Source organism: Salarias fasciatus, chromosome 2, assembly GCF_902148845.1.
Source record: "Salarias fasciatus chromosome 2, fSalaFa1.1, whole genome shotgun sequence".
NCBI lineage: Eukaryota > Metazoa > Chordata > Actinopteri > Blenniiformes > Blenniidae > Salarias > Salarias fasciatus.
Genome location: NC_043746.1, coordinates 25926078 through 25954066, shown reverse-complemented (window position 1 = coordinate 25954066; position 27989 = coordinate 25926078). Strand labels below are relative to the sequence as shown.

The window sequence follows — 27989 nt, the reverse complement described above, 5'->3', positions numbered from 1 at the left end:
TTTAACCCTCAGGGAAAACATGAACACTTCACACAAACATTTCCATGGATGCATTAGTGCTGACAAATGTGAAGTGTAAACGATACACAAAAACTAAAGAAATCTTCTCTCAGTGAGAGAATATATCTGGACATGTTCACAGATAGAGAGGTTAAATATCAACCCCTTTTTTAGAAATAAAAAATGCATTTGTATTAAAATGAAAAGCAGCCTCCATATTTACCATCTCGTTGCTTCACTTTGTGTTCGTGTTGGTGTGAAATGACACAAGGACACATGACTGGTCCGAGTTGAGTTTTTTTATTGAAGCCACCCAGTCAGTTCACAGCTGCTGCAGCGCTGCATGAACGCCCATCTGCTCTGTGGATGCATGTGTGAGCACCGCCACAACCGTTGGCAACACTTCAAAAGGCTTCACCCTTCGTCTCGGGCCGTGTCGGCCCGCAGCGTTAAATAAGTTAAACCAACAATACAATTACGCACCATTACAAAGCAAATAAATTATGAGCAGAGCTGCTGTACACGCAGGTGATGGCAGGCGGTGCAGGTTAAAGATCAGAGGTAAACTGAGCAGTATTAACAGAATGTACAGGGTCCGGCTGCGCTCTATAGATTAGTGGAGATCAATACTGACTCAGGTAATGATGGCACTAAGCAACACTTTGACACACATTTCTTCAGTGTCCACCAGCTGCCTCACTAAATTCTAACCCAGTCTCCTTCACCCTCTGGTGGTGGAGACATGAACTTCAACAGCACTCTTTGGTAAGAACTGACACACAATCATAAATCAGAAGTTTTACCAGAACCGTGAATCTTGCTAATTTTCCAATCAAATCTGTTGTTACTGGACAATATATTGAAGAATCAGCAGGTAATCACAAAAATATGCAGCTGAATTTCTCCTTTCACTCTCTCTCTCAAAAAAAAAAAAAAAGGCATTTGAAGAGGCGGAAACAGGTAAAATATCTTAAGGCTGAAGGATTTCCATGTTCATTGTTCTAACCTTGAGGACATTCGATACTGTGGCCTTCAAATATCATCACGCTCTCTCTGTTTCTGCGCGTCCCTCCTGCTGCTCGGCTCCGACCTGACATTCAGACTGATAGGAACAGCTAAGCTCCAGCTGAGCAGCTCTGAATCCCCCCCTCCCCCCTCCCCCCTCCCATCCACAGCAGCTGATGCAGCACAATCCCACATGAAAACACTCAAGACGTGGAACAAGGAGTCAAGTTGCTGACTGAGCCGCCATGTTGGAGGAGCCAAAGCCGGGATTTTCTCTTACAGTTAAAGGTTAAAGCTGCAATAATCTCTTTTTTAGGCCACTCTTGGGGCAAGACTTTGGATCCTTCAACTGATTATGACTTTTTAAACTGTGTAAAACTTCAAGGCTTACTGTTGGTATTTACATTCATCGGTGGTTCCGAATCCAATATCGGCTCCGTTTTGGTCTCAAGAAACATTCATCTTCCTGTAGCTGGTTGATAGCTGCCAAATGAAAAAGTTCAACTTGAAATCATTAAAATCAAAAGTCCAAATTTATGCCGATATAAGCTCAAAATAAGGATTGCAAAGATATGTTTCACTACAATCATTTCGTATTATCAGAATTGTGTCCTCTCATGTAGAGTACATGTGGATCTCACTAACAGAAATATTATGATTTGATGCTATGTTACATTTGGATTTCAATTTTGCTTTCTTTCCTGCAGCATTTAATGGGACACGGGTTGAGAAATCAGCACCATGCACTTCCATTTGCTGCAGTTACCAAGCGATAATCCACAGGAAACATTGTCTTGAGCATCAATTAAAACCATCATGTGTGATTAAGCTGCAAAGGCGCAAACAGTCGAGCACTTTCTGGACATTTTCGGGCTTCAAATTGAAAAACCCAAAACAAAAACCACTTTAAATACACAGCATACTGATGAACGATGTAGATGCAGAAAGAAATATATGGAAATAACTATATACAGTGTCAATAAGATATCACACTATGTTGAGCACTTTACTTGTATGTTGCACCAAGTTCAGTTAGTGGCATAAAAAAGATATTCAACTTTGATTTACGGATGTAAAGGATATTTTTAGGTTACTGATGCAGTTCAGGTTAATGTTCTACCAATCTGAAAATGTGAGCAATAATAAAAATGTGAGGAGATAATGAGTATATGAAAGCATACGACATGCAAATGTCATTTATTCAGTTTGTATAGTGCACAAGGTTGGGGATGTTTTTTCCTCAGCGTAAAAGAGTTCGAAGATTCATTCACTCTAGATCTGAATAGCCAAGACGCTTTGATTATCACTGCAGGTTAATAAAATTCTTGATGAGTTCACACAGCCACAGAATATTACAGTGATTCCATGGCTGGTGTGCTTTGAAATAACTCGGTTCCTCGATAGCAGAAGCTGCAGAGCAGCATGTTTATAGAGCTTTTTTAGACATTAACGGGCAGAATATAGGAGGAAATCCAAACGTTAAATATGAAAAACCATTTGATCTGACACATTTGCGGCACTATCCAACGTAAAAGTGGCACTAATGTGAAATGTTTGGCAGACAAGTAGTCAATTAACAGCAACGGAATGAGTTCTGTGGTTATAATCAGTGCGGGTCTGTGGAACACACACAGTTAATGAAGCAGAAAGACTTCCTCCACGCCGACATGAGAAGTTAAACGCTGCAGTGGCTCTGCTGTTCAGCCAACTTGAGGAAATGCCACGAAGAGACATGACCTGCATTGATTGAGCTGTATCCACAGCAACAAGCATCGGCTGCGCCGTCCTGGAGAGGATGGAAACTGTTATGATGCAGGAGTGGAATTCATTCTGCTTCACGGACTCAAACTGGCGGGGAAACACTGAGCTGCAGCCTCCTGTCTCCACCTCACTATTTTTTTTCCTTTCTAAATTTTCCCTCCAACTCCGATTTCCCAGTATGAGATCCTTCCACTCCTTTTACATCACCTCCTCCTGCTCCTCCTCTTCCTCTCCACGTCTGTCCCACTTGGCCCCAGAGACAGTCTGAGCTGATGAGTGCGCCGCGGACCCGTCAGTCTCCATCACGCTGCCTGCTTCCTGCCTCCAGGTACTCAGCATGTGCGCACACACTCGCAGCACTATCCTTGTGAGGTCCTCTCCGTTCATTCCCTTCACCATCGCAACTCGGCATCCCAACACACACGCTCACGAAAGCATGCGGTCTCTACTTCTTACTTCAAGTATCCTCGCCTGCTGAGGATCAAGGGAAATCAAGGGCGCGCTCACTCGCATCTCCATTTCCTCCCAGCTTGAGTCTTCCATCATTGTCTCGGCTGGACTAAACAGAAGACGTGCGATCGTTTTCCCAGTGCGTCTTTAAGATTGTCCTTCAGCTTGAAGTCACAGTGAGTGTGTACTCCTCACCACAGCTTCACCTGGTGTCTCACACACACACTCAAAAATCCTTCTCATTTCACTCCACTGACCGTTTTAAAGAGCTTTTGTCCACCCTGAAACATGACAGAATTAGCAGTGATGTGTTGCTGCTTTCCACTGCTCACTTTTCAGGCATTTCAAACAGCAGTTTGCTAATGTACACACAGCGGTGGAGTCTGGCTTTACATTTAATGAGAGGTCCAGTGAAACAAAATTGACACAAAAAAAAAAAAAACCCTTAATTTTGTTTGCTTTTTACACCTCTTCATCATTAAATGTCTTTTTAGTGCTGCAACATGCAGGATTAGATTAATGGCCACAGCCAGTGGCAGCATACTAATAAAACCTAAAGGTGATATTTTATTAGCTTTTTGGATTGATTTTGAAAGCTTCTTGTTTGCACAGCTCAAAGAGCACAAAGAGATGTTTAAAAGATCGAAGCAGTCAATTTAAATAATGATTTTAGTCATCTTAGTGCACACATAGTGGCTACTCCATAACAGTGGATTATCTCTCTTTAAAAACAGCCGAAGCTTCATCAGGAGAGCGCTGCTTTACGTGTTCATGAAGCAGAGCTGGGAAACCGCTGCTCTGTTTTGCCTGCTTCTTCCTGTGTGATCAGAAAGCCTGGGAGCTGCTGCCCACGGGTAAGATGGTCAGGTAGTTGGAGGGGACGTAGCCCCTTTGCCCACCTTTGGCCTCCACCAGGCTCCACTCGCGGTTCCCTCGCTTGTCGTGGGGCTCCAGGACTCGCACAGGCTCACCTGCCCGCATAGACACTTCATGGTTTCCCCTCGCTGTGAAGTCGTAGGCCGCCAAAACCTGGAAAAAAAAAAGGAAAGAAATGGTGAATTTGAAACTGTCTGCTTCTACTTTCTTTTTTCCTACAATGTTTTCATTAAGCTCCTAAATCTATTTATCCATCTCAATTCACTTTTATATGGAAGCAACTACAACACAGCATCCATGACCTTCCCACTGTGAGGCCAGAGCACTAACCACTGTAACACTGTTCAGAAATTCATCAACTACAATGTAAAAAGCACTCATCAAACCACAAAAGGCCATCATCAAACTACGAAAACAAGTAAAACCACTCAAACAGCCACAAGCTCAAAAAGTGTCAAAAACAGTCAAAACAGCTGAACCCCAAATATCTAAAATAATAAAACTCCAAATTTCACATATCTTTAAATGTCATCTCAAAACGCACTTTTTTCGTTTAGCGTTTGATGTTTAGGCCCTTTTAGTACTGTGTTTCTTAAAGTGTTTTTTACTTATTTATTTTATTTTACTCTGCTAAGCGCCTTGTGCTCCTTTTGGCGGTTGGAAGGCGCTTTAGAAATAAAATTTGATTGACTGATTGATTGATAAAAACTCTCAACCAAAATCACAACAAAACTAAATTGCTCCAAACAATTGGAATAGTTAAAACCACTAGAAAGGGTGAAGAAGTAAATGGCTGAAACAGAAAAATTACTTTTAAAATAATCAAATAAGTAATTGAAAACTGACTAAATCTGTTGAAATGCCTGAGCAGTGAAAATGGCTGAAACATCTGAAAACCACTGGAAACATGAAAAAAAAAAAACCTTGCTGGCTGTGGCTGATCAGCAAGTTTCCACCCTGCGCACGAGTTGAGAGACATGACTGAGTGTCCACACAGGTGCAAACACACATGCGCACCGCCCCAACCACAAATCACTGGAATATTGTTTGAAAAGGTTAAGCCCACCAGTTATGTCTTGACAAATCCCGGCTCATCAGCACACATGCGGAGAGTGAAGGCTTCCTAATGAGCCTTGTGTGAGGATGACAGAGAGCCGCGGCGCCGCTAATAGCCCAGTTTAGCCGGCTGCTCGGTGTCATTAACAAAACCTTCACCTCCGCCCACCTCTCAGCTACAACATCAGCTCTGCCCTTACGCTCCGCTCCAATTAGCATATGATTAGCATTTTGCCCGGTGGAAACAGGGATCATTTTTTTTCTGCAGATAACTTTTTGAAAGTTGAGAGGAATGTAGTAATGCAGCTGATCAGAAAATCTTTGGGTGCACACAGGGTGGGTGAAATCCACGTAGCAAAGACAATTTAAGGATCAAGGTCTGTTAAATAAAACTTAATGCAAATTTTAGGTTTCATGTTACTCAAAACCGTAACAGAATAGGATCAAATCAGTGCTGCACATGGACGCTCACCTATAGTTTGACTGCAGGAGAAAAGCCATTTCAGCTCACATTCGCACTCTGACCCCGGTTGACAGCCGGCTCTGCAATGTATTTTGGGAAATGGGACTGCAGTCGGTCACCGTTTGACCACATCAAAGAGCAGTGTGGATGTGTTCAGGTCAGCGGGAACAGAAGTGTAAACGCATGATCCGCCCACATCCACCCAGCGAGGTCACCGCCAGCCGCTTGTCAAACAGCGCGGCTGAGTCAGGAAGAACTCCGTCTGCAGCTCAAACCACAGATTTTTACAGCTGATCTGTACATTTTACACATTACTTCACTCAGTTTATTGGCAACTCCCAAACCAGGTGACTGTTCTATTTGAACAGTCAACAACTTTACCAGACTAGACTGAGCCGACCGTTATCCGAAGTGTTATTTCCAAAAAGCTTCAATACCGTTTGCCAGAGTTGTTAATGATTAACGCTGCGCCAGAGCTTGTTCTTGATCTGCAGCTTCACAAAGCTGCTGTTTTGAGAGAACACATTTTATCAGCTGGAGAAGGAGAGAAGGGGAGACGCACGTCAAGGCCCGGCCTGGCAAACCCACCGCCATGCTGCAGCAAGTAGCAACCAAGACTGGAATAATATGAGCCGTACTAGATGTAATAAAGCCAATAATGCAATGATATATTATGATATTGAAGGTATTAGTAACAATGTTTAGTAAACAACCTAATAAAGGAGTAGCATATAAACAATAATTTCATAAACTGGAAAACAATATTGCAATACTACAGAAATAGGACTACATTTCTTGGAAAAAAATAAAGCTTGTTTTGCAGGTTTTGCACAGGCACAGTCGTATTCATTCATTCATTTGTATTTATTTTTTTTTTTTACCATTAAATTCGATTACAGAGCAATATTGGCTTTATTACATTGAAAATGGCCAAAATCATTACATTACTGGCAGTTCTGGTCATTATTATATTACTGGCTTTTGATGCTTTGTGTTAAAAACAGGCCACACAAGCATAAGCCTCTAAAATACTTAGTCTTATTATGGTCGCAGGAGATTCAACATGTGAATATTATATGTGGAGCAGCTTACTCTGGAATCCCACTGATGGCGGCTGCAGTGGAGGAGTCATGTATTTTAGGCAAAGACATACATCATCTCTATTTCCCTCAGCCTCCCCACCAAATGCCAACATATTTACTGAATTGCATTTTTTCCCCACACACACACACAGTAGAAAAGCAGCAGCAGCAGCTTAACGGAGGTGAAAAAGGGGATGTATGTTTTCTATATGAGCAGACTACGGGTCACGGGGGACGAGAAAAAAAAGGCCAGCATAAGGTCACTGGAGCAATCACTCATTTTAACAGGCGAGGTGATGTGAAGGCATATCTGTCTCACACACACACACACATACAGACACACACACACAGACACACACCTAAATCTGCACCGCTCTCCAACATGTTCACGCATTCACATAAACCATCACAACTTTACAAGCCACGACTCTCCCTACAAATCACTCACACGCATGCACACACACAAACACACAAACACACACACACGCACACACACTCACAAATTGTAAATCAATCTCACAACATCCACACACAAACACATGAACAAGCTTTATCTCAGCCTGCAGCCCTGCAACGCATAAATTAACGCAACTATTCGTCGTTTGCGCTGAAACCCACTTACAAGGTTAAACAGCTAATTATGGCCCTTCCCATTAATAACACGCACGCATGGATGCACGCACATACACACGCACACATACACACAGTTTTTCTATCTCTGAGAGGACTTGCATTAACCTAATGGATTCTCAAGGCCTTTACTCAAACATAAAGCCTTGGTATTGATAGATACCTCGAAACCTCAAGAAGTCTGGAAGGTGAAAACAAAATATTCTCACACACACACACTCACACACTCACACACTCACACACTCACACACTCACACACACACAGGTATATGATAGGCTGATAAGACACACCAACCTGAGATTGATGAGTCAAGTCTACCACGTTTAATTTCTGTATTCTAACATGTGCAGTGCTTGAGTTTGACGTCAAGGTCCATATCTTAAATCATGGCTGTCACACACGGTTTAGTTCAGGGGATACATACAACCCAAATTCAGCTTGAGAAAGGCCAGACCCATAAAATTGTGCCATAATAACCCTGAAATTTAAACTTGAAAGTTTTTCTTTGTTGAGGTGCAGAGTATATGTGATGAAAAATATCTGTATTTTCACAAAACCAAACAAATACAAGTGAAAATTAATACAATCTCAACATAAAGTCAATCTTAATGATTAAAATTACAGTGAAATGTCCAAAAACCTTTCCAGGAGCTGTTGCAATATGCATGTTTTTACAAACACACCCTGACAGCATGACTTTGAGCGAGTTTGGCAGCAATAGGGGAGCTGTCTCTCATGGCAGCATCACTGATATCTCAGTGTTGTGTTGTGTTGTGTCGGCTGCTGTTGTGGTTTGACTGCATTGGAGCCTCTCGCAGTCCAGTTTCGGCCCCCGAGCCTCATGTTGGACCCAAAGGTCAGGCAGATTTCCTTTCTTGCTTTTTCATTTGATTGAAGTGTCAGAATGCAGCAGACATGAAATAATGATGACTGCTTCAGTGTGCTGTAAAGCCTCATAATAAAACATGCTATAAGACGAGTGTGTTCATCTGGACTGCAGCGATATATTACGCAAGGACACATGAACACGTTATGCAGATGTATGTTATATTGCCTATAGCGAGTTTATTAACATGCATATCGTACGCTTTGTTGACAGGTGTAGAGCTTAGAGGTTAAGACTCCCACCACAGCCAGAAGGCCTTACCACTTCCTGCATGGTAGCTCAATTAGTGAATGTGAAACTGTCTCTGTGTGTGTGTGTGTGTGTGTGTGTGTGTGTGTGTGTGTGTGTGTGTGTGTGTGTGTTTTACAGGACGTGTAGCAGACGGATGAATCAATGCGTCACTGAAAGCTTTCAAACTCTAGGTGAAGTACCTGGAAGCAGGGCTGTCTGACGAACAGCTGTGGCGGACTCTCGGGGGTGTAGGAGTGCCTTCTTGCCCCGCTCACGCCTTCGGGAAGCATCAGCTGTGGCGAAGGGGGCGGCTCGTCGGTCGGCTGGTGGTACCGAAGGAGCTTGGAGGAGGGAACGTATCCTCTTCTGCCTACACAATGAAGATAATAGAGTCCATGAAAGTATATTAAGACTAATTGTTTAACTAAAAGTTTTTACTCAGTTGAAATAATTTATTTCGGATGTTTCAGCTTTGTTAGAATGTTTTTTGTGTTAAAGCATTTGTGTTAGCCCCAACACAGATATTCAGAAACACCAACCAATCTGGTTTGCCAGTTAGCTTGTTTTAACTACAACTCACCACCAGATGGCGCCAAAATCTTTCGCATCAAACGAAGCTGCAGACTTTTTTGTTTTTACTATTTAACTGTGGCTTTTCAAATCAAAATTTCATTTTTAATAACTTATTCAGGCTTAAACAGAATACTATTTTTTCTCATTTTAAGTAAATATAAATAATAAGGAGTTCTGGGGCCATCAAATTTACTTTTTCTGCACTGATCTTAAACTTCAGAGCATCTCAACACTTCACCAACACATCTTTTTCAGTTATTACAGAGAAAAAAAACCCTCAAGGTAACATCTGTGTACATCATGCTGAAAGAGAGTTTTACCTCCTGCGTCCACCAGCCACCTGCGTTTGTCTCCTCGGGTGTCCGCCTCGCTGATGACGGCCACCAGCTCCCCCTTGTTCAGACTGAGGTCCAGATCCCGGCTGCCCACCACGGTGGCCACCACCTGGTAGATTTTCCCAGAGCCGTGTTTGTCTGTCAGCTGCTTCAGGCGGCTCTGAGAGGACACGCTCAGAGGCTGCGAGGCAGAGAAACAGTAAAATATCACTAAAGACAATAAAACTGAAGGTAAAATACAGCCTCAACAATAACACCTTCATACTTCTCCACATGAACTCAGGTGGAAAAAACATCAGATGAATAATTATTTTAAAAGTGATGTTGTGCTTAGAATGCCCCCCCCCCCCCCCCTGCTGCACAACACACATATAACAAACACTCAAAATGTGGTTTGTTTGCTTGTTTTGAAAGGATTACAAAAATTCCAGGTATGGTTAATGTGGTATTGCTGTTTCCCCTGCTCTGAAAGCTTAGACTGTTACCCATTTCCTGTTCTGCAGCGAGCTGTGCAGAGACTGAAAGACACACATCACCTGTCAATATCTGAACCTGCGGGAAAGTCTTTAAGCGAGACGCAGAACAAGAAAAACTGCATTTCTGGATCGTTTCATGCGTGAACAATTTGTGAAAACGCATGTATGTCTGCTATGATGACTTGTCTCATTGTCCAACTTGAAAAACGTGTTGCACAACGAGCTGGAAATCTCACCTGTGAATATCTACTCTCAGCTTATTGTGACTTCAAACAATACAGGGCATGACTGTGCACTCATCCACAGCTTATCAGGTCTGAAAGAATGTGACCTACTTCCACTGTAGGAAATAATGCCGAAGGAAGGACAGGCAGAGGTAACAAGGTCAAAATAAAATGTTTTCCCGGCAAGTTTCATTGAAAAGAAAAAAACAAAACAAAAAAAAAGCAATGTCAGAAACCAGGTATCTTCCACATACTATTAAAAAATAGGCTTATGAGCCAAGAAGAAGAATATTATCATCATGCTCAGCTGACATGAATCTTTTGAGATGTCTTGGCATGAACTAGTGAACTCGGCCTGGTGCTGCATGATAAAAATGGGTCAAGATTAAAGTATATTAAAAACGTTCAGAGCTGTTCTTTCTTTTTCAGCCAATGCTTGCTCACAGCGTTTCTGTTCTGTTGTCACTGTTAATGGCATCTTCAGCTCACAACGTAAAGCGTTAAATCAGCTCCAACCTGGACAATGGGAGCGTTGAGCGTGTCCTCCACACTTCGACATAAGGTCTGCAGCCTCCTCGCACCTTCCAGGGCGGCGGACTCGGCCCACTCCCAGAATGCCCTGGGGTGGAGTGAGCTGTGAGGCAGCTGGAGGGAGACAGATGGAGAGAGAGAGAAAAATTAAAGTGCATGAAAATTCAATGTAACCTTTAGACATTTAATGAGTGCAGCTCCGCTGATCAGTGTGCTCCGAGAGCAACACCTTATGGTTTGGTATTTGGTATTATGGGTTTTCTCCTGGAAAGTAAATAACCGGCTAACGGCTTCGAAAAGGTCAGAGCGGCTTTGAAAGCTCGTGTACAGAAATATGTCTTCTGTTTTAGCGTTTTATTCTGTGTGCGCAAAACCGTACCTGCTGTGCGAAGCTCTGGAAGAGCTGCTCCATGTCTGAGGCGAGGTCTTTATGGAGGCAGCTGAACGTTCCCAGCATGCCCCAGATCATCTGCAGAGCCAGGCTGTTAAACTGAGGGAGCTCATTCAGGAGCAGCGTGTTCATCGTCCTGAGGGAGAGAGACGGTTTTCATTTTGCAGACGGAACACGCGACAGAATCGCTTTGAATCACTGACTGATTGACAGATACTAAACCAAAGCATAACCCAGCATGCATTTTTCACAGTTTCTCTCTTTACTTGTACGTGCTGGCCACAGCTTGTTCCTCGTAGCTCAGGTTGGGTTTGGCTTCTATCACTTCGTAGTCCAGCAGCTTGTCTAGCCGCTTCCTGATCAGGTTCCTTGGGCCCACCAGGAGGTCACGCAGGGCGCACAGCGGCTTGTAAATCAAGGTCCTCAACCGCTTTTCCTGGATGAAAGAAAACAGGTGAAGAATCTTGATTGCAGGGGAAATCTGCCGCGCATGAATCAGAAAGGCGGGGCCTGTTAAAGGGTCACTGTTGACTGTGATTCACTTCACATTCATCAAATTGACTCACAAAGGTAGGAAGGATCCACTGTCTGAGCGCCGTGGTGATCTCTTTGTAACAAATGGGTTCTTTCTCTCCGTCCATATCAAAATCAAACTCTTCTGTCTTGCAGGCCAGGAATCCCTAGAAGACAAAAAAAAACAAATATTGTGTTGAGGGATATGTTCAGGAAGAAAGATGAAAACAGAAAAAAAAACAACATGGTTTGGAATATAGGTTGGAAAGAGGAAAAAACCAAGCTTCAGGCTAATTTCAGGGTGGAAAGATAAACAGAAAGTCCAGTTTTTGACCTCAGGCAGACATTTAAAGGCACTCCCGAGTGTACACATGGTGTGACTCATAAACATATGACAACGTGTGCATAAATACACACGCAGGAATATTCCACCTCGGACGGAGTCTGTGAGTCAGCTGGCAAAACACACAACCGACAAAAGGGCCAGAAATCTATTATACAGTGCAGATCCAATGAATGTAGCTTTTATGTATGTTGAGTATGAAGTTAGATGATCAAAAACATTTCAGACATGACCACATGGAAAAGAAAAACATGAAAAAACAGTGGGAGTGAAGATAAGTAGATCATTATTATTATTATCTTCTAAGGTGCCACAGTAAACTTAAGTAAAATAAAACAGTTTCTGCATTCAATATTGGCTGCTGGGAGCTTGACTGACTCAGTCTGGAGTATAATTCCTTCATCAAGACTGAATAATTCATGACAGCTGACAGGAAAAAGGGGATATGGGAATCAAACAGGATTTGTACCTAAGACTGTTCTCATTTTCATATCTTAAACCTGTAAAGTCTCTCATTTTTATACAAACAAAAGGTCAAAGCTTCAAAAACACGTACAAATTTGATAATGTCCAAATCCAAACTCCTGAGAATTTGTCTTGAACAGCAACTTAAAGCTTACTAAAATGCTTTTCTTTAACAGAGTCGTCTGGTCTTTACCTGAAGATGATGCAGATATGTCTCCACGTTCTCCAGAAGCTCCAGGATCGCATTTTCAAGAACGTAGAAGAAACCTTCCAAGGCGTCAAACTCCTCGTCCACCAGCTGTAACAAAGAAATATGAGAATAAGAAACAGTGCAAGCTGGGAGCCTGTGTCGTATCAGGTATATTATGATTACATTCAACTCATTCATTCAGAGTAGAAACTCATAATTCAAGTTTAGATAACATATGTAGACTGAATAAATTAGAATTTCATCATACACTGAAACTGAAGAATAATGAAGCACTCCACCTAAGAAATTTAACGCCAGGTGCCACTGTGCACGACGCATGAGTGAAAACACACTGGTGTCTGTTCACACTTGTCTTTAGGGCTCGTCACTCGTGCTCGGATCACCCGAGACACATCCTGATGCCAGGTGGAAACGGGGCCTATTTTACCGGTCTGGCCCAGTCAAGATGAAACTGACCCGAACTAAAATGTGTTTGACGCCGCTGTATTAGACACAGCATGCTGGAGGACGAGCGCCAGGCAGGGGGATTCAGCTCAATCTCTTTATTTGTCCCCAAGGGGCAAATTCAGTAGGGAGGACCTGAAGATTCATGGATGCAGTGGAGGAGGACATGGGGATGGTAGACAAGACAGAAGAGGAAGCGTGACAGAGGAGCAGAAGATCTACTGGGTGGCCCTGGAGGGGGAAAGAGACTGACTGATAGTCTAACAAATGATAGAGGAGGAACAATTTCAGTGACTCCTAAAGGACAGAAGGCAAAACTTCAGGCCATTGAGGTGTCAGAGCCAGTGCTGCAGGTGATGTCTGTACAGCAGGAGGGAGGGAGAGAAAGAGGTGTTCCTGGGTAATCATTAATCCCAGAGGGGCAGTAAAAGGTTTATAACTGGGAGACATCACTAAAATGTGTCGCCCCCACATGTTTGTGGCTCCAGCTCACCCCTCTCCCGCCTGTCTTTCAAAGTGTTTAGGGCTGTACCTTCGCCGCCATCCCAGTCTCGTGTTTGAGCTGCTGGCTCAGCCTCGCAGTCTTCTTGGCGATGCTGCGGGTGTTGAGGCGGTAGATTTTGTCCTTGATGGTCAGGATTTCTGTCTTCTTGTATTTGTCGGCTGCAGAATGTGAGCTACAGTTAAAAACTTTTCCATGTTTTTATCATGTTTAGTTTCAACCACAAAGCTAAAGAACAGGCAGCTTTGACGGTGATCAGGTACAGAATGCATCTGGAGTTCATTGTAAAGGGAAACTATCGTACCAACTTCTTTGAAGCGTTTGTACTCGTTGATGCGACAGTTCAGGGCGATGGAGGTGTTGGCGGTTTGCTCCAGGAGAGCGTAGGCTCGGTGAGATGGGTCCGTGTGTTTCTGGATGGTCTGCAGGAGGAGCGGGTAGCGGGCGATCCGCTGCATGGGCATCACCAGGAAGAAACTCAGAGAGGCGGCGTTGACCTCAGGCCTGCAGAGACACAGAGAGGCTGTCAGAACTCCGATCAAGCTGCAATCACACGAGTTCACGTTTAAATCATTTCAAAGTGAAATGATGGAAGTGACGAACTTACGCTGAGGCTTTGATGACTTTGACCATCTCTATCCAGAGAGCCTCTTTCTGTTTGTAGCCGTTCTCCACGGCTGAAATATTGTTGTAGTTAGCCAGGTACTCTTTATAAGCTGCTTCGATGTCCACAGAAAGGCTGAGGAATGAGTTACCTGGAGGGAAGAAAGAACAAAATATATATAGTCGACTACAATCCAATGTCAGTTACATTAGTGAGAGAACAGAGTAATGTGATAAATAACTGATTCAAAAATACTATGAAATGTCACAATCACGTTTAATGTTGACATTTCTTCATTATTTTGATTTCGTTCAAAGGCTTGAGGCAGTGTGAGGGTTAAAACTCCTCCCACAGTGCAATTCTGCATGTTCTGCTCAATTCTACTCAAACAGTACAGCATGCGCTTGAAGTTAAGTGGTGACTTAATAACTGCCCTCAGGCCTGAAAGTGACACCAGATGCTGCCTGTATCTTGTTCTGCTCAAACACAGAGACAGTCCGTCTGCAGGTCCTCCTCCACTACACTTGATTCAGATGTATTGATCAAAGCCAGGCTGCTGCAGACCATAATGATGAACGTGAACCCAATATGTCGAAGCCAGTCGTCATTGCTAAGATGAAGGAAAAATCTTTAAAAGACCAGCATTGAGATACCTTACCTAAAAACCTTCCTTTCCCATTCCATTAATTCTAACAGTAGTTAATATCATAGAGTAAAAATCAAAGAGTCAATGAAAATAGTTTAGTACTGACCTCCCCGTTTATTTTATGCTGCAAAATTAAATGCATGTGAGTATGCACATTTTTTCCCGCCTAGTTCAGACTTCCTCTAAAAAATAGGTTTTCCGACAACAAGTTGAATTGGAAAAAAAATAATCAGGAAACGCAAAATATCCCTCAATCCAAAAACAGTTTCCCCACGCTCTGTTAGAAATCTGAACAATCTCGTTCTGTCATAACAAAGACAACCTGGTGTAACGGCACTGGGGTTTTAGAAATGACAAACATTTCATGAAGAAACCCCAAAAGACATTCAATACTTACAGAGAGTCTCCAGAAACTCAGGGTCTCCTGGCTGAACCTGCTTCTGGTCCAACAAGCTGAGGAGACGACATGAAACACCGATGACGTCTTCGATGTAGAGAAACATGCTGTCCAGGTTGGGCGGAGGAGGCTTTCATGTGCAGGGACAAAGAAAAGAGAGAAAATAAAATTGTTTTTTTTTGCACTTGCTGCAGTGATTTATCAAATCAGACTGAGCTTACAGCTATTCCACCCTCATGTCTGTCATCTTCAGCTTTTTTTTTTTTTTTTGGCGCTCCATTTATCCACAGCACAAAAGAAAATAAACTCAATAAAATCAGTCACAATACAGCCCTGATAAACTATTGTTTAGAATACATAGACAATCTAAAACCTAAAATATCGGAACAAAAATGAGGTGCATTAGCAGATATACTGAGCCATTTAATTGTATACAACTACTGAAGCATGTATACCAGCAGAATATTACGTAATCATTACGCAATCCAATAGATAATAAAGTTTTGGACTGGTAGAGCTCATGCATGTCTCTCTGCTCCATTCACGCTGCAAATGCAGCCGATAAAGGATCTTTTTGTCTCTCCGTTCTATTCTAATGAGGCAGCAGTGGGCACACGAGCCGATGCGCGGCAGAACAATGTGCGCATTGCAAGAGAAAACAATTCCGCAATTTTTCTGCCTCACAATGTCGCCATTCATCCACATTTAATATATTTTGACTCTCTTCAGCGCTCCTTTACATGGTTGTTTGTCAGCATCTGTCTGGACTTCACCTTCTTATATGTTGACATATTCTGCCACCATGAAAATACATTTTTCAGCATAGACTTCATCAGCTTCATTGCATTTGCCAATTTTTTGTTCTCTTAACAGTTCATCAGACGACGTTCAAGTCTTTTCATTTTCATTTCATTCTTCTATTCCCCGAGCTTGGTTATTTTCATGCTCATCCAGAGTCTTCTGGCACATAAAAGCATGATTTCATTATGTTTTATGAGGAGTCGTTTCATTATCACAGGCATAATAAATGATTATTTGGCAGCAATGAGCAATATCTCTGGCATAATGAATGAAGATCTGATCATGATCGGTCTGCAGGCTGCAGACGAACAGTACCTGCTGGATGCTGCACTGCTATTTCCACGCGTGGGTGTTCGCTTAAATGGCAAACAAAAAGGTCATGGTGGTGTTAGAACAGAAACCAAAACCTAAATATGTTTCCATATGGGTTAAGAATGAAAAGGGGGGCTTTACTGGTTACAGACAGCCTTCCTGATTAAAAATGAAATTTGCCTGGATCAGGAGTGTCAAACTCATTTTAGTTTAGGGTCCAGATACAGCCCCAAATTTTAAACTTTGAAGTTTTACTTTGCTGCAGCATTGAGGAGACATTTTTCAAAAAAATCCATTTCTTTTGCAAAACATTGAACAATTTCTAGCAAATACGACCACAAACTCAGCATAAAGCCATTTTAAATGATACTTTCTGGTGCAAAATTTGGTGAAATGTCCAAACAAACTTCTTCTATGACTGTTGCATGCATGTTTTTACAAACTCAATTTAACAAACTTTTTCAAAAAGTGGATTTTTCCTCCCCAACTTGCATGGTCATATTCTGGACCTGGGGCCTCTTGTGGGCCAGTTTAGACTTGTGAGCCTTATGTTTGACACTTCAGGTCTAGATTAAAGTTAGGGTAGACAATGTTGTCCAAAAGCACTTTTTGTCATACTGAGTGAAATGCTCCTTGGCCCCCTGGGAGAAGTCAATACATTATGTGGATGGAAAAAGGTGCGGAAAAAATCTGACAACTGTCGCGGCCAAAGGACAGTAAAAACTCCGACCAATCGTAAGGCGCGGACTGCTCTTAAGAAACCAATCAGATGCCGTGCTCCGCTGTCTGAACAGCCCCGTCTGCGTGTGTGTGTGCGTGTGTGCGTGTTTGTGTGAGCGCGCGGCGCAGATCGGCTCACAAGACCGCCTCTCAGTAATTACGTCGTGCAACAAAGTATCATAGTATTGTGTTCAAAGCGCTGGTCAATTTACGTTTATGTGCTATGAGAAACAGTGAACCCCGGACATTTCCTTGAATTTAAAAAAGTCGCCCAGACGCCCCAGACAGGACGTAAAAAGAGGACATGTCCGGGTAAAAGAGGACGTATGGTCACCCTAGGCTTGGAGCGGGGTCCCATTGAAAACATTAGTTGAGATGCGCGGTCACGTTCGTGGGGGTGTAGCGTTGGGCCAAGCACTGATTGGAGTAGGAGGAGCTTAGCGGGGATGGCTTGAGGTGTGCGACTTTCAAATCTTGCAGGCTCTTCAACATCGTCTGCCCTAGCTTTAAGTACAAAAATTGTCAGGAAAACAACAATAACAAAAATATCGGTCGCACGTTCTTGTGGGAGGGGCTTAACTTGCGTAAGGGTGTGATGTCAGAGAAAACAGGACAGGATTGGCTGTGCTGGGTTTCAAATCGCCATCTTAGATGGGTCAAATCGCCATCTTGCTTAGGTAACCCTAAGCAAGATGGCGGAGATGCCGAATCCTGCCTACAGCACCTTTAATAAAGAAAATACACTAATATCTGTACTCAGAGACATTTTTTGGCTTTGTGTGTGTGTGTGTGTGTGTGTGTGTGTGTGTGTGTGTGTGTGTGTGTTCTCGTATTTCTATCCTTGTCGGGGCCAAATGTCCCCACAAGGATAGCAAAACGTGGAACGACGTGCCTTGTGGGGACCTTTTTCCGGTCCTAAGTAGGAGAAACAGTGTTTTCTTGACCATGTTGTTGTTACTGAAAAAAGTAAAAGTGCTAAAACATTTCTTTAGGGTTAGGCTTTGTTGTGGTGTGGGTTAGGGTTAGGGTAAGGGTCAGGGTTAGGGGCTAGACATGAATGGGAGTCAATGGAAGGTCCCCACAAGGATAGAAATACGAGACTGTGCGTGTGTGTGTGTGTGTGTGTGTGTGTGTGTGTGTGTGTGTGTGTGTGTGTGTGTGTGCCATCTTCAATACCATTTCTCCGTACCTGCAGTTGCTGGAGGTTGTTCCTGACTGTAACAGAACACAGTTGCAGCATTCGAAGGTAATTCCTCTCAGTCTGCACCAGCTCCTCGACGGCAAACAGCTGCCTCTGGGCTGCCCTCTCTTTAGCCGCTGCCGCCTCCTCTTCTAGCTTCTTCTTGGCCTCCTCTGCCAGCATCTCCTCTGATATCAAGCTCTCCTCGGAGAAGCTATCTTGCGAGGGAAGCCTTGACATTGTTCTCACAGTACTTGAGTCTGAAGGTTGTGAGGGATCCGCCTCAACGAAGACGGTCACGTCGGCCTTGAGTGAAACCTCGTCCGAGCTGAACTTCTCCTCCGCGGCGTTGCGTTTCTCCTGTGTGGCGTCATCCTTCTTCTCCGTGAGCTTATCTTTGGTTGGATTCTCTCCAGCTCCCAGCGGAGACACGCCGCGCGGAGCCGGCTTAGGGAGCGCCAGTGTGAAAGGCATGGACTGAAGCCTCCTCGGTACCTCCATCCTGAGGATCACTGTCAAGAGGCACAAATACCATTTAGTGCTGCACTTAGAGAAGCTGATAAAGCTGATAATCTCAGTGGCTTTCAAATGGAAATGGAATGGGTTCTGCAGGAAAAGTTAGAGATGGTGAAAACGGACTGGAAAAAAGAAACTGCTTCAAAAGATGCAAGACTGCATTATTGATTTTCTAAGGAAGCCATGGAAAGTAATGAATAACATCTGGAAGGTATCAAATATTCAGAGTCCAACTAAGGACCAGATGGGCAATAATATCAGATGACAGGATGCAAAATGTATCGACTTACACCAGCCTGACAAGCACCATTTAGGGAGAACATGGAAGTGGAAGCACAATCAAGAAGCACTTATTTTACTTCATCAGTTTAAGATCACTAGAGAAACACTGTTTAATTTCACTTAATTTTTTTTTTTTTTGCTAAACTTTTGAAATTCAGATTAAGGACATAATTCTCCTATTTTGACTTGTCTTCACTCAAACGTCTGGATGGCCGCAGTTCATCAAATCCTGAGCACTGTTAGTTTCTTATTATGTCAGAGGAGCGCATGTATTGTTTTTTCTAGACTGATAGCCGTTGGAGATTCCTTGCGTTTAAAAGTTGAATGAATAAAAATGTCTTCTGGCACCAGCTGCAAGCTCTGATTAAAGAGGCCCCACAGACCCCGTTTACATTGTTTTTTGTGTTTTCCTTTCAGCAAAGTTTTGCATGGCAGCTTTTTCAAAATGATGCTTCCATAGAAATTCTCAACTTTGAAATGCACTTTAGAAACGACCACTGCTGCAACAAAATGCCTGTGAATAAACAGACATAAAAGCCTAAAAGTATAAGGTGCGAGTAATAAAGCAGCAAAAATTCAATAAAACAATGAAAATAAAGGCGACAATAAAAGCAGGAGCAGAGTCTCAAACTGGGTTAAAAGCCAAGAAGTAAAAACTGGTTTTAATTTTAATTTTAAAACAAGGAAGGCGCTTGTCTCATGTGCAGTTCAGCTCATTCCACAGCTTATGGCTGACGACAGAAAAAGCTCTGAGCTTCAAAATGCTAAAAAAAATTGAGTTTTCGTGGGTGAAATTTTTACGTAATACAACCGCCAACATGAACAGCACGCAGTGAAAATAGTCTTTTTTCGCTGTTCTGGATCACTAAGTATTTTTTTTGAAAATAAAGTGTGTCTCCTCATGTCATCCAGATGTCAGTGCAGTAAGACTTTACTAAAGAAGCGCCGTTAAACTCAACAGTGTTAAAGCACACACTGCATTCATTGTTATGAATGAATTCTTCTCACGCAGTCGCAGCATCTAGTAACCAAAATGTCTCCATTTCGTGTCTGTCTCTTCTACCGTCTGTATTTTCTTCTCTCGGTACCTTCCTGCCGATTTCTCTGTAAATATTTCTCTGGAGCAAAGAGCCATAAATCAGTGGTTTATGGTCTAATAAGGTTGGACTTTAATGTCCACTTTGCTGTCACCTTTATTCACCAAAGCTGAACTACAACCAGTCAAGGCAGAAATGTTCTTCTCGACTCGACTGCTGATGTCTCTTCTATTCTGGTTCTTGAACTGTTGGGGGTTTTGCAACCTGCTGCTGCTTCTGAAATGAAGATTGAATAATCAGTGAAATACGGATAAAAGTCGATTATAAGGAAAATGCCTCACAGATTCTTAGAAAATTCAGACGGTTTGCATTGATCTTTCAGACAAACCACAGTTTTTACACTCACTATGGACCAGGAACACTGCAGCCATACTGGCGGCAGTTCTCGGCACCTCCTCTGTATTTGCACAGCTGTGCTGCCTGAAGAGTGTCAGAGATGGATATTTAACATGCCTGCGATGTCTGCTCTGTATAACTGTATCAGGCGAGTGTCAAGATCTGTGCCTGGATGATTAATTCATGTTTATTTTCTAGATTAAATGTGATATTTACAGTATATTAATGGGAAGAATAAAAGACTAGAGGGTGTGTGTGGTGAAACATCTGGCGGCCAAGTTGTGTTCTAATGTAGAGTGTAATAAACACCTCAGACTTCTTCCAAAAATAACAATAATAAACAAAAAGCTTGTTGTAAAAATACCCCATGGGCCGATGGCTCTCATAAGAGCACAACCAGCTGTGGATGGGATGATTTTGTATATATTGCCAACATGGCGCAAACGGAGGAGGCGGGGGTGGGTGTATTGTTATGAGGACACCACGTGTCGGCCCGCCAGGAGGTCAGCAAGCTGCTTACAGAGCGTCCAATGCCGCCACCGCTGTGACAATTAGCCATTACATGGTTCAGCTGAGCCGCCCTCGTGGCTCCAATGGATGGATTTTAATAACTTTATGTTGGACTCAGAGGTTAATTCATGATGTGTGGATCAAGATTACTCATCACTTCGGGTCGGTTCATTTCTAGTTTGAGTTTTAATGCTGTGATATTTTCTCACTCTTCACTCATGTCTAATGTTCTCGTTTCATTATTTACCAAGCAGCACAGTTGGAGGAGTAAACTCTGACATTCAGAGGGAGAAATGTCCATGAAAATGTTTTGCCGAGTTGTTGAGTCTGTTTTCTGCCGTCCTTCACCATCGGTTTGAATCTTATGTGCGTCACTGATTATTTATATCAACTGACACAAAACTGCAACGATATCACAGAGTTCATTATGTTTCTGTGATCAACCTGTAACTAATTTATATGTTATTCATGCTTCCTTACAGGAATTGAAGTCCAAATTTGAGCTGATAAAAAAGCAGGACAGCTGAGTTTGAGATGAATATTGGACTAAATTGGCACATAAAAAGAAATGTTGAATCTACACAATCGTATCTGATATCTGGACATGAGAAAAACACAAAGTTTCTTGCATTAAATGTAACCTTTGTGTAGTCATTTGTACCTATTCCATATTGACAAACATCTACTTGTTGCATGTTTGTGAAAAGTGTTAGTGTTAACCGGATAAAGCATTAGGGAAGCATTTTTAAAAGCTGTATTTTTGAACAAATGAGTTCAATTCCTCAGACATCCATCACTTGTACAGATATTATAATCTTGTCATGGTGACTTATCATTGATTTTGAGTTGAGTTCTGGGATTAGTAAAGTATTTCTTTTTCTATTCATTTATTCTATTCATAACCAAACCTGAGAATTGAATATTTGAACAGTAATGACAGAACAACAAGCAAAAGTGAACATTAAACACTTTGTCTAAGCAATTTAGCACAGATATTGACGGGGTGCTTCATTTTTTTAGCCTAGATTTTGCCATTTAAAACTTAGTCACGTTGTTTAAAAGTAAATGTAACAGTTATAAGAAAAAGAATTGACTCTGAACTCGTAAAGGTGCAAATAAAGCAAGTGTCAAAGTTGCACCACTGCATTTCAAAGCGCACAGAAAGAGACGAACCTTGGTCACAAACCTGCACAAACTCTAAGTCAATGACACCAGTGTGTCACCGCTCGGGGCCTGAGCATGTGCTGCAGTCAGATTTAACCTCACCGCAGTCCTGACAGGAACGCTGTGTGTCAGAGAACCATCGGGAACATTTAAAGAGGAGGAGGAGGAGATCGTTACCTGGTGCAGAGCGCCGGCTTCAGCTGCAGCTACCATCGATCTGTGGTGCTGCTGAGTCCCGGCCGGGGAGAAATGTGCTGCAGAGGTGACGCTGCTGCATGGAAACACACACACACACACGCACACGCACGCACACAGTGGTGTAACTTTCTCCAGTGAGTCACATACAGCAGTCTGCTACTGGGCTGCATGTGGCAGCAGCTTGTGAGTGAATATTCACAAGTGTGTGTGCGTCTGTGTGTGTGTCAGAGGGAAACAGTATTTAAGTGTGTGAGGAAAGGGGGGGGATGGGAGCGAATCGGAGGGTGGGATGGGTGTTTTGTAGAGGAAAAGAAAAGGGAGGGGGGGAGGAAAGAGAGGCCACACACACACAAGCATGCCTACACACAGACACACACACACACACACACACACTCCGGTGCTGCTGAATAAGCTGATTGACTGCAGCAGCTGGTGGGAAGAGGAAATGGCTCTCACCCAGACAGACGCCTATTGGCCGGCAGCTCTTCAGAGTGGGACCGAAGGACCAATCAGGAGACGCGTCGGGGGGCTTCATGAAACACAGAGCGGCCCGGCGGAGACAGAGCCGAGCGGCGGGTGAAGTTTTCCTCTCACGGGGAACAAAGGCACAGGGGGACGTCCCATCCTCCTCCAATTGCAAGGGGATTGTGGGGATTTTGCTGGTGGATCGTAACAAAGACAGATTTACAGACTCCTCCTTCAGATTAGAAAAGAAGATTTATGCAAGCTGTTAATTATAGCCGAGAGTCGCTGGTTGTTTTGAAGACAAGCAGTGAAAAAACTTTTATTCTGCATGAAATGTTCCTTCACAGTTTCTTCTGAAACTGTTTAACTTTTCACTCACCTGGTGTCATCTGACAGTGTTTTGACAAATTTAGCAACATTGTTAAGCTGAAGAAGATGAGAAAAACTTCTGCAAAATGAGGCAGAACATGCTGAGGTCTGATGGTGACTTAAACTCAAACTGAAGCCCCGTTTACAATGCTTCAATTGAAACCGCATCGCTTTTGCAAATGAATTCCCCGGTAATAAATGTGATAAAACAGTAGTCGATATGGGGGCCAGTTTTTTTGAAACAGAGACAAGTGTTGAAAAGTATCTATATATACATGCATGTACATACAAATTCTCAGGACTACATAAGGGGGGGAAAAAAATCCAAATTGGAGACTTTTCCATTTTGTCTGAAATTGCTTTTTTTTTTAAATCACTTGAAACTGGCTCAATAGAAAAAGTAAGATTCTCCTTCCTTCTGATTTGCTTTCATATCATAAGATCAACTTGTCATTTCTGAGAAAGTAAACCTTCCCTCAGCACTAGAAATCTGTTGTTTGCAGGAGGGCCGAAAGCTGCAAATCCAAAAAGGAAGCGGGTGGAGATGAGTGCTGAGAGAGCCGGCAGGATGCAATCACCACCTAATTTATCTCTGTCAACCATCGTTTGGACTTCACATGTCTCGTTAGGAGAGGAAGACATCCAAATGAGCCTAATAAATTCCTCGCTGATGACTAATGAAGAGATCTGTTTGTGACAAATTAATATTTATCAGCTGGTCCTTTAGTGAAAGCAAACTGAAGGCCAGACCCACACGGCTGTCTGTCCAACAGAGATCTGAACATAATTAGAATAAGACTGTCACAATGAGGGTATTCATAGCAGTCAGTCTTGATTAAAGTGGAATGAAGGAGACAAGAAGGCAGCAGCTAATCGGGTTCATCAGAACGGTATGTCACGGAGAAGGAATGCTGCGGGGCCAGACGGGCGAATCAGCTGATTGGACAGCAGCTGCAGTGGTGCTGCGGAAGAAGAACTGCACTCCATGATTCCAGGATGAAATTTGGGGAAACCTGGTTTTGAACAAGGAAAATCACCTGATTTTATAATTGCACTCTGATGGGCTTTGTTTAAGACGCACACATTCCTGAAGCTGGTATCAATTTTACTGTTTTTAATAAAAACATGCCGAATGCAACACCTGGAGGAGAGGGTTTTTTTGGACATCTCACTGTATTTTGCACCAGAAGGTTCTGTTAAAACTGCCTGTATGGTTACATTGTCATAATTGCCAGTAGTAATTGTTTGTTTTTTTGAGAACATAGACATTTTCATCATGTAAACCACAACAAAAGAACAACTTTAAAGTTTGAATTTGAATGTTATTCCACCACTCATGAAACTGGACTGCGTGCACGTAGCGCCTGCACTAAAATGTGTTTGATGCCTCGGCTTCAGAATAACGTTCACCAACATTCAGACTCTCGTGGCTGTGACAATGTGTCACTGATCTCTTGATGTCTGTTGTTCTACGTCTGACTGCGTCACGACGACAGAGAGTGATCCACATGATTACTGTACGGTGTAACAGTGGTCACAACACTTCACGCTGTTTTTCTCAGGATTCTAACGCACCTGGAAACTACACCTCTGACCTCAAAGCTCACGTGGGAAAGAAGTCAGAGGAGTCACCGATGGAAACATGACTGTAGCAGTGGAACACAAACACACACACACACACACACACACACACACACACACACACACACACACACAGAATGATTGAGGAGTGGCGATGTAGTAAGAAGGCTAAATGTAGAATGTTTACTGTAATTGCTAGCTGGACCTGTTTGTGTGTGTGTGTGTGTGTGTGTGTGTGTGTGTGTGTGTGTGTACCAGTTAAATGCATTTGTATATTGTTGCTAAGCAGATATTGTTGGACTAAGACTAGAATTAGGTTAAATTTAGGATTAAGGCAGTGGCTCCCAAACCTTTTCATAGAAATACCAACATTTCCAGACACCCCGTCCAGACATACACACCCTCATTGTTACATTCAGACACTTCTTTTTCAAAATGTTTCATACAAGCTGCAAACGCTAATCGAAAACGTATCATTTTTGCATTGCAGCATTCCAATATGTTTGAATAATTGCCTCACTGTGCAAAAAATAGCTTTAAAAACAACTTTGCTGTAGTGACCACATCAGTGAGATGTGCATGCAGTCATTTTCGGTAGTAATTATATGGTTTTGTAAAACTAAAAACTTTTTGTTATTCTGCATCACAAAAAAAGAAAATCTCTAAAGTTTAAATTTCAAAGTTTCAATGGCACTAATTTACTGTTCCGGCCCACTAAGATGAAACCGGGCCGTTAGCGGTCCCTGACCTGAACTGTGTTTGACACCCTTTATGTCAGGTGCTACGTTGGGATGTCAGGGTGAGATTGAAAGGGAATGCATCATGTCACGTCACGCAAATTTTCTGTTACAGTGCAGAAAACAGTTGAGTGTGAATGAAGAAACTGTGGGACAGACTCAGTTTCTAATATTTGATATACGTCATCATGGATCAAAGGTGAACTGCTGCACCACAGGACAACAAGAACACAGGATGGCTGAATTGAACCAAGCTGCCAGGTTAATGATCAACATGATCGATAATAAACTGGGCCAGTTGTAACAATTTCAGTGTTATCTTCAAAGAGCAGATTGTAAACGAGTTGACCATCGAGCATAAGAGCTTAAGGGGAGCTATAGGTACTAATTTATTTAAAAAAAAAGTATTTAAATAGACATTTCATATGTTTTACATTGAAATAAACCAAATAATAAGATGATCTGGAGACATTTCAACCGATATCTGCTTAAAATAACCATCAAACTACCATTATATGTGAGATTGGTGATCTATTAAGATTTTGACTTTAGGGCTTCACATCACATGTGATCCATGGGGGCCAGTTTTTCACTTCTGTGCTGAAAGAAAAGTCTCTTAAACTCCCTCCATGAGGTCTTCCTTGTGTGACAAAGAGCCGAGAAAAGATCAGAAGATTGAAAATGAAAGCGAAGATGAAAACATCAGTCGTCACTGAACACACCCAGTTGGCTTCGCAGCATGAGAGAAGAATTCTGCTCCAATGTGTGGAAATAGCAGATTAAAGGCTCACACACACCTTTATTAGTCAGTTTGAAAGAATTTTTCTCAATTTGCCTTGTTGAGTGTTGTAATTTTCTGATCTATTTATAGCAGAGTAAATATGTGTGAAAGGTGATGGCGAGTAATGTGTTTTGAGAAATGACCCGATGTTTCTCTGTATTGATTTTCTTGTGCCAACGTCTGATTAGATGACTGTGTCAAAAGCCTCGATTGTTTTTGAATTTATCAACGCCTGCTGGAAGTTTTCTTTTCACTCGGTTTTGATGTCTGTAAATTAGAGGGTAGTCAGCAGCTAAAGCTGTCTGATTTTAAAATTTAAGGGGTCAACTCGACAATCCTTTTTGGTTTGGAAAAAGTGTTTATATTGTGAGAAATGTGACGCTTCACCATTTTCCTTCTACAAATAACCGAAAATAAAATTTTGACTTTCAAGTTAGACTGTGACAATAAGCAAAACAGATTCTTAAACCCTGTTTTTGTGAGGTTTCCGATATAATTGACTTCCCCTCTGAAATCCAGTAGCAGCAGAAGAGGAAGGACAAGGAGGGAAACTTGACTTCAGCCTTCTAATCACTTGAAAAGTGAAATAAACACACTCGGCCTGGTGAACTCACTTTCAGATTGTTGTACTTGTGTCTTTCTGAACTAATAAACCAGCTGTCTGTTGGATGGCGTCCCCACTGACTTTCTGTCAGACTGATTTACTTTTGATCTCATACATATGATTCAGTGGACAAATGAGCAAAACTACATGGACGGTATTACAAACAAATCCCAAACTTTAATACAGAATACTATTAAATACATAATAAAAAATACCAAGTAAATCTAGAAATGCACTGAATATGGCAACAAATGCGTGAAGAATGTCAATATTTATGCAGTTTTCTGGTGTTTTTTTTTATATATATCATTACTTAGGTCCAGATTTTGCTCCATAGTCAACTGTATCTTTGTTTTCACTAAATGAACATGATTTGACTCACACTAACCTTTCTCCTATTTAATCTGGTTTATTTCTTCTCTGTTTTTTAAAAGCAATGGTATCTTGTCTGCAATGTGTCTGTTTCCCTGTAGTTGTGAAACATTTGTAGCTATTTAAACTTTAAACCTTTCATTTATCTAGTTTGATTTTTTTCACCGTCAAAGAACTTCAGATTTTCATAATCTTAATCGTTTAAGATTAAGGTCAGTAATCACCTTTTCAATCAATTTCAACAGCAATCAACACTGACTGTGTTTTTCTCCAGGAAAGGCTATTTTCTTTTATCACATATTTCATTAAAAAGGCGTCCTTTGCGGCTGTTTTCACACTCTTGTATGCATACTTGTTATTTTAATGTCAATTTCACCTAATCTAAGCAATTAAAGGCCACAAATTCTTGCTATTGTCATTATTATGACATTATTTTAATGACTGCCTGCGTTTCACCATTAGAGGGGGGCGGTAACCAGACACACTAACATACATGCGACTATAGCATTTTCTTCAATGAACATCGATATTATTCTCTGAAAATAACCATATTCTCGTCGAAAACAGACAAAACGAGGTCATAAAGAAGGTGAAACACGTCGTTTGGTGAGATATTTTGGGATGGAAAGGCGTGTCTGTCTGTCGTTCTGCCCGAATTAAAGAAACAGACGATAAAATGGAAATAATTAAAACATTTACCTTTGTTATCCTGCCCTCGTGGTGTGTATAATAATCCCGTCAGTGACCGAGCCGTCCGTGTCTCTCACCTGTTGTCAATCAGTACAGAACGTCAAAAGGTATAAACAAACACACGCTGCTTCCGGTCTGCGGGCCACATAGATAAAAGCATCGCAAACACAACTTCCGC

The 27989-nt window shown here is 42.2% G+C and overlaps 1 protein-coding gene across 3 annotated transcripts; it reads right to left on the bottom strand.

Moving 5' to 3' along the window:
• arhgef37 (Rho guanine nucleotide exchange factor (GEF) 37) lies at positions 1-27926 on the bottom strand. 3 transcript variants are annotated; one of them, XM_030110652.1, is made up of 16 exons: positions 27821-27926; positions 22669-22871; positions 22192-22285; positions 18119-18621; positions 15097-15226; positions 14057-14204; positions 13754-13953; positions 13480-13610; positions 12486-12590; positions 11538-11651; positions 11238-11407; positions 10960-11107; positions 10566-10694; positions 9335-9530; positions 8642-8811; positions 1-4245 (listed from the first exon to the last, which is right to left on the bottom strand). In XM_030110652.1, the coding sequence occupies exons 4-16, from the start codon at positions 18608-18610 to the stop codon at positions 4042-4044; spliced, it is 2337 nt and encodes a 778-aa protein (XP_029966512.1). In that variant the 5' UTR covers positions 18611-18621; positions 22192-22285; positions 22669-22871; positions 27821-27926; the 3' UTR covers positions 1-4041. The 3 variants fall into 3 exon arrangements, with proteins under 3 accessions (XP_029966512.1, XP_029966522.1, XP_029966531.1); XM_030110662.1 differs by having other exon boundaries at positions 22192-22282; XM_030110671.1 differs by lacking the exons at positions 22669-22871; positions 27821-27926 and having other exon boundaries at positions 22192-22464.
• Positions 27927-27989: the final 63 nt, after the last annotated feature.

What these genes read in the sequence shown, in the direction of transcription:
- arhgef37 (XM_030110652.1), bottom strand. Translation starts at nt 18,610, where the DNA reads ATGGAGGTACCGAGGAGGCTTCAGTCCATGCCTTTCACACTGGCGCTC. An exon ending in AAAGTCATCAAAGCCTCAGC is followed by an intron (nt 13,954 to 14,056) that starts GTAAGTTCGTCA and finishes GTGTCTCTGCAG; the next exon opens with GCCTGAGGTCAACGCCGCCT. An exon ending in TCAACGCTCCCATTGTCCAG is followed by an intron (nt 9,531 to 10,565) that starts GTTGGAGCTGAT and finishes TCTGCCTCGCAG; the next exon opens with CCTCTGAGCGTGTCCTCTCA.